Consider the following 10381-nt stretch of genomic DNA (forward strand, 5'->3'; position numbering starts at 1 on the left):
TAAGCGATTAATATAATTAAATCAAAACATTAAAACCGGTTTTGCTTTCACAGCCATAATCCAACTGATTGTATCATTTGCAGGATTTAGAGGCCAAGTCTATTCCTCCTGAGCATGAACAAGCACTTGAATTCATAACAATTGTAGGACTCAGTCTTTCTATCATTGGGAATAGTTTGACCATCCTAACTTTTTTGTGTTTCAGGTAAGATATACCCTTACATGCATACATACATACATACATACATACATACATACAAGGGGCCCCGAGTGGCCAAGTGGTCTAAAGCGCTCACCGTTCCGGATCACTGCCATCTCACCTCTGTCTGCGCGTGTTCGAGTCCAAGGCTCGGCTAGCGTGGGTACGTGGGAAAGCCTGCCAGTAGCTTCTCGTGGGTCGGTGGTTCTTCCCTGGGTTTTCCAGGGTTCTTCCTCCACCAGTTATACTGGCCGCCATGTATAGCCTATCTTGTGCTGCAAAATGGCGTTGAACCGTAGAACATCAAGAACAACATACATAAATACATACATACATACATACATACATACATACACAAGCTGGAGTTAGTTATATATGCGTCAGTTTTTTCAGTTTGAAAGAATATGAAGCTCCAATACCATTAACCAGAACAATGTTCTGTAAGTTTTATTATTAGCATAGGACGAGTCTTTAGATAGAGGTAATTTCGACGCAATGGCCGCAGGAAACCGCTCATCTCAAAATGAAGCGAAATACAGGTTCCTGTTACCGATTTGGGAAATACAGGAGTGCGAAATCTGCGTGTATTTTCTCACATCTCATCGGACATTGCATTGCATTGCATTTTCGTACATTGCATTTTAAAACTAATTTTTTTAAAGTATTTTAGTGTGAACATACCTTTATCAGTTGTTGTAAATCAGTAACTTATTGATGCAGGTAATGTTATGGCAGTTTTAGGATTTCTCAACTAAACACTTGAGATCAGAAAATGTCACAGACATTCCGAGATTAGGTCAGCGGTATATTTACATTTAGAAATGTATAAAGTCTAGTGAATGATGCTTGAAGCTTTTCGTTTTGCTAATATTCCTATCCTAACATGCCTATGACGTTAATAATGTGTATAATAGGCATATGTTACCTTTCCAGGCATCTACGTAGAGGAAGAGGCCAACAGACTCTATTTTGCCTCTGTATCTCAATGTTGTGCTACTCAGTCATATTTCTAGTCGGAATAAAACGGACAGAGTATTACCTTCCCTGTATTGTTATATCCGCCCTAATTCACTATTTCATTTTGGCCGCCTTCATGTGGATGCTGATGGAAGGAGTTTTACAATACCTTCGATTTGTCAAGGTTCTCGGGACTTATATACCAAATTTCTTGATCAAGACCTCGATACCAGCCTGGGGTACGTTTTTATTTCATATTTAGTAATGAGAAACTATTGTATTGGACAGTTATAAACACTCATTATATGCAGCGCATCTCTCAGGAAGTATGTCCAGTTGTATAAATTCTGAAGTAATCGTAATGCATGATTCTCGAGTTGTGTTCCTCAACGACTTGTCGAATTCATTTACGATTATGATCTGCAACCTTTTATATAGTCTGGGTATTACCCGATGATTTTAGAATTATGACGAACCCAGTATTATTTGGTAAACGATATGGAGTTGTCTGAACGAGGACGCTGGAGAGTTAACAACAGCTAAGAAACAAAACTTTGCTGCAATGATATTTGTAGTTTTTGTATATGCTGCTCAAACAGATGCTAAGAATTTCGACAAAAAAAACCCAACCTTTTTCTTTATATGTTGTTTGGCAAGGAGTAATACATAATTATTTGTTGTTTACAAAATCCTGTAAAATAAATTTGCCTTCCTTTCTGACATTGAACAAACGAAGCAACAGTGTAGATCCCTACGATTGGAGAACATACATTTAGACTCATGATGTAAGGATATACTATATTTAATACCATACATGAAGCTTCCAGACTTCTATATAAACAATAAGGATAAGGAATTATTGTTTTGTGTGTAAAACTATACATTAGAAAATCATTTGAAATCCACGTGATAACAACCTATATACAGTGGTATAATAATCAACCCATTTTGAAAGTCTGTCTATCATTCACTAGTCTTTTCACAATTGCAGTAGCCATCTAATCATTATTTGTCTTGAATTATGTTGCAGGAGTTCCTCTGGTACCAATCATTGCGCTGACAGTCTACGACTATAATCTGTACTATGGAGGATTAGGGTTGTAAGTTCTATTTCATATTTTACGCATGTTCTCGATATGCCAAAACCATTTAAATGTCATAATTGTATCTTACAAATAGTTGTTACATATCGGTGGAAAGCAGTCTTGATTGTTTATAATGCGGATATCTTCACTTTGCAGAATACATTTTATATTTTCTCATAAATCTTAATTCTTTACCAGTAATAGCAGCATCAGTTATTAGCACAAGTACTAATTGTATCAACTGTTTTAATACTTTAGGGCATGTATTAATGGAAGAAGTATTATAGATAACATTATTATTATTAGTATTTAGTATTATTATTATTTTTATTATTATTATTGTTATTATAATTATTATTATTATTATTATTATTATTATTATTATTATTATTATTATTATTACTGCAGTTGCTGGATGAAGATAGAGGCTCTATACTACGCCTTCGTGATCCCTATATGTCTGATCATTCTTGTGAATACCATCATTTTTATAATGGTAATATTGCAAATATGTCGTCGCCATAAGGGTATAACAATTAATCAGTCTGAGTGGAAAATGGCCATACTGAGCGTCCAGGCAGCGGTCTCCATTTTTGTTATTTTAGGTAAGATTCGGACGTGTGTCTGCTGGTTTTTTTGCGTGGCTTCTGTTTGTTTTAATTAAATTCCCGCAAAATACTGGAGATGGTTTATTGTGAATAATTTCTAAAGGAATCACTGCATTCCGTGATGAATGACCTGCCAAGACACTATTGCACGTATATTTCAACTGTAAACTGTTAGCAGCCGTTCCACGGTAAAGTAAACTCATGTTTTGTATAGTGCATAATTGTGTACTAAATATGAAAACCTTTAAACTGTGCAATGTTTAGAGACCAGGTTCATCTGAAGATTGTCTAGTCCTATAGTGCTAATCGTACGCAATGATCTTAGCAAATTGCATTTTATCCCTTAGTTGAATTACATTTCGGCAGCGATTAAAACACTAAATTTGTTCGAATAGTTTCAACAATTTAATTTGCAATGAGTGCAAAATTATGATTATATTTATTGGAGATAAAAAGATAATGATTTCATTCAGTCGAAATACGGCAAAAGTACTTCCTTCAAATATCTATAACACTATTATTTTGTCTATGACTTCTTCGTCATGACATTTACGGCTTTATGATTCACTTTTAATCATGTGTAATTAAGTGTGCTGGGGTGATCATTTAAAAGTAAGAAGAATTTATGTTAGAATAATATAAAGTTTCCTTTACGTTTGACTCTCTATGGCTATGATTTGTTTTCCTCCCTTAAAAAAGTACTTTTCATTTCTGATTTTAATAACAACAAAAATATTTCATATCTTATCTCATGAGGCTATTTTGACGACTGCGTTTCTTTCCCAGGTTTAACTTGGATATTCGGAGTTGTCGCTCTTGGTGGAGCTAAGCTGGTATTCCAGTATATATTTGTCATCCTTAATGCTTTTCAAGGGTTCTTCATATTTATTCTGTTCACGGCAAGGGAGAAACAGGTATTTTTTTCTTATATAAGAACCAATCAGAAAAAACTAAATACATTTATATACAGTTAAAGGAGAAGGGCCAACGCTTTTGTCAATACAATCGTCGCCAAAAGAAATCTTAACTTGTATAAAACTAACTTTGTCTTTATCCTTGATATAAATGCTCACTTCTTCATCTATCTGGAAAAGAATATTGGATCTAATTGTGTAGCTCTACTATACTATGCTATCCTATGTTATGCTGTGCCATACGGGGTTTCACGGTTGCAATGGAGTTACTAATCGTAGCGCCTAAAATTACCTCCCTTAGCTCCAATGCGCATGCCCCCCCCCCCAATCTTCCAAAGTCAACAAAGGAAGGTATCTTAGCTGTACTACAGATCATTATGGTTAAACGAATGAATCAATTATATATGTCAAACATCTTTTGTACATACTAGGAACATAATTGTCCATACTTACGTTATATCAGATAATTAAACAATATTTACATACAGTTAAAGGAGAAGGGCCAACGCTTCTGTCAATACAATCGTCGCCAAAAGAAATCGTGTCTTTTTTATCACCCCATACACATTATGGTGCCAAGGTTGCGGGCCTTGGGCTCACCGTTTACATTTTCCAAAGAAATATTATATATTATAATATTATATAGTAGTGGATCAAAAATTACTATAATAAACTTCGGAGGTAAATTGTATCAGCGTTGTCTACAGAGAGAGAGAGAGAGAGAGAGAGAGAGAGAGAGAGAGAGAGAGAGAGAGAGAGAGAGAGAGAGAGAGAGAGATAGGAGGGATGGAGAGGTAATCACAAAGAATTTGTTAAAGAATTTAGTAAATGTAGAAGTTTTGTATTTCCACTTTTAAATTTTGTCATCAATCCTACCACCCATCGGCGCAAACAAACCTTGATCCATAAGTCTGTTCAATGATACCGTACACATATAGATTCATAAATCCGCTGTATCTGTACAAAGCGGATGCAATTATTTTATTGATGCCATAAGCGCGACTGAGTCTTTGTATTTCTTCATATCTAGCTTGAATATGATTCAAGAGCACTTATTGTTTATCTCGAGGGGAGTGTTCATTATAAAGGCTTCTGAGTTTCCATGAGATGATAAGCTCTGTATCGCATGCGTCAGAAATGGTGTTTTTCTTATTAATGGGACTAAAGAAATGGAGTAGTACATGGAAAATATCGCACTAGGCCATGTTACATGTTTCAAAATATCGCACTAGGCCATGTTACATGTTTCGAAATATCGCACTAGGCCATGTTATATGTTTCGAAATATCGCACTAGACCATGTTACATGTTTCGAAATATCGCACTAGATCATGTTATATGTTTCGAAATATCGCACTAGGCCATGTTATATGTTTCGAAATAGTGAGTTTATACTTTGACAAGGGCTCAGTTATGACAATATTTTTTTACCTTAATTAATTGTTTCATTCCTTCTGTATAATTTTTATTTTCAACGTTTTTCTTAAATCTTGGGAATATCATTTTTCACATTTAAGCTACATAAGTGTTATATACAAAACGGGATATTTGTAAGCGTCAGAAGACTACTGTACACGAGAATTGTAAATCTGGACAGGTAACTCCTCATTGTCATTTTGATCGTCACATAGCGTGATGAATGTTTCAAGATATGTTTGCATCACTTATGACTAATTTCGCTATTATCTAGTCAATGCAATTTATGTTTAAAGGCTGGAGCACTACAGTCTTTATCTCATGAATTGATATATGTTTCAATACAAAGTAATTGCGCCAGGTCATTTATTTATACTTTTATTTTGCTATACTGTTTTGAAATGTTTTACTTTTGAAGGTGCGAGATCAATGGGCCCGCTTTTGCTGCAGAAAGCCCACTGGACACTTTACATCACTTGAACAAAACTCCAGTAGTCGAGGAACGGTTTCCACTGCTGTGTCGGGAAGACAGTTTGGCAGTGGTATGGCAGATAACACTGAGCGTCAACTTAGTTCACCCTCCCAAGAGTCAAGAAGACAATCAACTTTATAACAAGAACAAATTTAACCTGCACAATACCAAGGGAGACGACACATGTCAATACAAGGACACAAAGGAGAGTGCAAGGGAGTGTTTGAATGAAAACGACGAGCCATTTTACTTATTGCCAAATAAGAATATCGCTGAATATTGTTCTGGCAAATATATAGAGACATATTGAGGAAGATCTTCTACGAACCTGTACAGCTGCAATGGCTTATAAACAATCTTCTTGAGATACGTACCGTCTTGGCAAATATCTGGCTTGCTAATTAATATACTACAGAAAAACGTCCACATGTATTCATCAAGCAAAGAGATTTTATTGTCCTTTTGATATTCTCTTTCAATAATTTGTATTAGCTTCCTGTTAAATTTCATATACATCTATGATTAGCAGTAAGTTCTGATACTAAATGGATTCTTCATAAAGCATATACATACATATTTACCTATATACATACATATTTACCTATACTGCGCGAGGCTAAACCTCCTTCCATAGAACGAATTCTGCATAACAATATACGCCTTTCATACATACAACATTAGAACATGCTTGTCAGGGTCGGTAAGATAACAAATTACTTCAGGTGGAAGCTGCATGAAACGTTAGAGGTCTACACAGGTATTACTGCGGAACATGGTTGCACTGTGAAGAAAAGCAAGGAGATTAACCATAATGTATTATATTGTTTTCTACTCTATGGTCTACACGAAGTAACCGAAAGAGGCAAACCTAATAAGATTTGTAACATTTAACAAGCAATATAAATATCACTGTTATAAAATTAAAATGTAAGAGAAATTGACTGTATTATGAATTAAATCCAAAATAATCCTAACAATGTTCCACAAAAGTACCTCCAAAAATCCAATGTTCGAAAAGAATTATAGATCCTTGAATGTATTGTCGTGCCAAGAGTCATGTTACAATGGTATCGTCCTTTATTCCTTTCAATAAATTCACAACATTCTCAAAATAAAAATTTTGTCTAATAAGCACCGTGTAGTTCCAATGAATGAAGCAAACAAATATCATCTCTTAAATTAAATATAAACACAGTAAGCGTATGAAATAAGAATCTAAAATAGGAATGCAATAACGGCTCTGTTATCTCATTATTTATCTACGATTACATTCTAGATCTCTCTTAACCTGATGATATGCGACATTCTCTTATCTTTCTACTTGTACAATATTACATTTATCAAATTCGAACAAATGGTCACCACCTTGGTATAAACGTAGCAATCGTCGCCTTAATATCCTTGTAAACTTAGTAGTCCCATTAAATATAACACATTCAGAGCAAATTTATTTAACTCCATACTATGTGCATTTCGTCATGATAATACGGATATAGATCACTATTTGCTCTAAAACTGATAATGAAGACAAATAACACTAATGGTTCTATTTCCATTTATAAATACAAAACATCACAGCTGTTTTGTTTAATCTTTCGATTCACTCCTCGAGTAAGTCTAAATTAATTACTAAATGGTGACGTCATATAGAAGACGAATCAAACTCTCTAACATTCCTATATGTTTAGAAATATATTAACTGAATTGGACGCTTATGTTACTTACAATTATATTCTAAGTAATACATCTATCCAGTAAACGAGATAGACAAAGTAAATGCAACCAGTGTCTTTTCTCTCACTCGATCTCGATCTTTCCATGACGTTAAGGGCTTAATTTTTTTTAAAGTATATAGATGTATATTTTATTTTATGTTTCTTTGAACAGTTACATGTCTTTAAAAATACCTTAATACATTTTCCTTGCCGTTACCATAAACATACACAACATCCTATATCAATTCATGTTATTAGAATGTATTCGTTAACCAACATAAATCATCGGGAAATGTTAAATGCGGCTTAAATTGTATTAGTAGGGACAATACCGTTTGCACGTTGTTATGATTATCTCTAGCGTGCATCATACTAGGTGTATAAGTTCAAATAAAGTTAACTTTACTGTATTGCATTCGAATTTCTGGCAATTTTCTAAATGAGTCAAATAGGTTTCATGAACAAATTTCAAAATATTTTAAAGTGGATGTCATCACCAAGAGTGGAATCACACATCTTTAGGAAATAAGCTTTGCTAATGAGGTGATGGTTTAGTATTTAGTTTATGGCTGTAATAATAGCCGTGTAATATATCAACGTATGTTACAGAAAAGGAACCGATTATTCCATTTATTCCAATAATTGTCTAATTATCTTGAATTATTTTGTGTTATTCTACATTTTATTACACTTTGTTTTATGACAAGCAGTTGATTGCGCCATTATTTCTTCTAAACATGCATGTTATAAACTAGTTTCGATATATATATATATATATATATATATATATATATATATATATATATATATATATATATATATATATATATATATTGCCCGAAGATGAAATTTGCGATCTTGGTTTTTTTTTAATTCGTTGAATTTTAACATTTTGAGTATAGGTACCTTATTAGAACTCAAGGTAATTTCATATACAGGGCTTTTATATTCCAATTTAATGAAAGTTTACCAATACGACGGTTAGTATAATACAGTTCAATTTCGACTTCAAATACTCGTATGTATATTCGAATGTGGTAATATTACTATTAATAACTATTTTGACTTGTACATATTTAACTACGATGCAATAAGTAAAGTACCTTCTGTCACATATAGAGCAAATGTAACTCTGTGACAAGCTCTATGTATTTCACAACATCTAGCTATGTGCAATGTATAATGTTTAGTATTTGTAAGACATAGCCTGTATTTGTATACAATGATAATTAGCATGTACATAATTTTGGCTCTATGTGTATATCATAAAGATTAGCATTCACATGCTATTGCCTTTAGGTGTAAATTATATTGTTTAGAATATTAGTATATGTATACCATAGGATATATATATATATATATATATATATATATATATATATATATATATATATATATAAGAGAGAGAGAGAGAGAGAGAGAGAGAGAGAGAGAGAGCTCTTAATGTTTAGTACATGTGTATATCATGATGTCTAATATGTGTATGCCATTTACTCAATGTGTATATGATGTTCGTTAGTATTGCATGCTTCTGGCTATATGTGTATATTATACCGCTTAGTATTGAACTCAGTCGATGATCGATTTCCTAGAAAATGATTCAATTCATCCGGATGTTTTGTACAAACACTAATAATTCAAAATGCTATATGTTGTAGTGTGCGTATTATTATAAAATTTTGGCACAAGGGGTTATTTTTTCAAGCACAAAGTTGCATCTAATATAGCATTTGTGAAGTCAGCAAAATGGATTTAATTCTGAATCTAAATTGCATTGTGGGCGTGAGGTGTGCTTTGAAGCTATCAGATATTCCTCCCATTTTTAGAATCATCAATCGAGGAGTTTTAATAAGTACAAACGTTTCTTAATAACTCAGATTCGTGATATGTTCCATGAAATAAATGTAAAAAAAAAATAAAAATGTATTTGCAAAGGATACTCTTGTGTATTTTGATTGTAGTAGCTAAGTGTTTAAATTGTAAATTACTCACCGTCTCTCGTATAAATATTTTTGTAATATCTTACATAGGAGTGATTGTGAAATGTTATGTATCATTATTCTGTAATTATCATTATTATATTATGTATCATTAATATGCCCGAATGGATCCCCTACCACAAATCTCTGTCCATTAATTGATAAATCGAAGAGAATATATCTTCCCTGTAAAACGCATTTGTTCTTGTGTATAGGAAGTCCCAAATTCGTACTGAACATGATAGCGACACCAGCAATATTGCTTGATTTATGTCAAGATAAATCTATTACCCTATCCATACGCCCAGTCAAGTAACTTTCAGTCTGAGCTGTTTTAAGTGTTTCAGGTTCACACACAATAAGATACATTCTTTTGTCTAAGATTGAATCTATGTATTACCCTAGCAATTTGTTAGCTGTTAAATTTTGTTTTGACTAACACGTTTAAATAGTCTACATAACTAGGCTTTATTCAACCTGTGTCATAAAACGTACTCACGTACACCTCGATGTACACTCAAACACACAATCAAGAGATGCTTAGACCCGATAAGTGTATTACAATGTTTTGCATCACCGGTACATATATGACGTATGACCAGCATCGATAAATAAAAGGTCTATTCTACAACTGAGTGTTTTTATGGTTAGTATTTCAAGTCATTAATACGAGTTTTATTTGTGGTTGTTCCTTATATAGTTTTGTATTGGGTAGCGAACAATAAGCCAACTAGATTTATTAAGTAAATAACCCATAATGTAGTCTATTTTATAATATAAATTCAATAACACATACATCAATCTATTTTTTCTCTTAAAATGCAAAAATAAATTCAGTTACAAAATGACAAAGGATCATATTTCAGCAGCATTTAAACTGTGTTATTTGAAGTCCGATAACATGCCATTATATCACAGTACTGGAGGAACAAAACAACCTCTATCTTAGCTATCTCCTCTGTTCATTTTAGTACACTGTTTATGTTTTACCTACCTTAAACATTTAGATATACATAGCTGAAATTAAAATTAATAA

The 10381-nt window shown here is 33.1% G+C and overlaps 1 protein-coding gene across 1 annotated transcript in view; it reads left to right on the forward strand.

Annotated features, from left to right (window-relative positions):
- Positions 1–9976, forward strand: part of LOC149791019 (uncharacterized) — a 68047-nt gene extending 58071 nt beyond the window's left edge. Inside the window, exons 24-29 of the mRNA XM_089972892.1 lie at positions 84–205; positions 1133–1395; positions 2187–2256; positions 2650–2846; positions 3636–3763; positions 5598–9976. Coding sequence (XP_089829018.1) covers positions 84–205; positions 1133–1395; positions 2187–2256; positions 2650–2846; positions 3636–3763; positions 5598–5792 — 975 coding nt within the window. The 3' untranslated portion in view covers positions 5793–9976. The remainder of the gene's footprint in view (positions 1–83; positions 206–1132; positions 1396–2186; positions 2257–2649; positions 2847–3635; positions 3764–5597) is intronic.
- The last annotated feature ends 405 nt before the right edge of the window (positions 9977–10381 follow it).

The sequence above is a fragment of the Sinohyriopsis cumingii genome, chromosome 10 (assembly GCF_028554795.1).
Source record: "Sinohyriopsis cumingii isolate HCF-2022 chromosome 10, ASM2855479v2, whole genome shotgun sequence".
In the NCBI taxonomy this organism is placed as follows: domain Eukaryota; kingdom Metazoa; phylum Mollusca; class Bivalvia; order Unionida; family Unionidae; genus Sinohyriopsis; species Sinohyriopsis cumingii.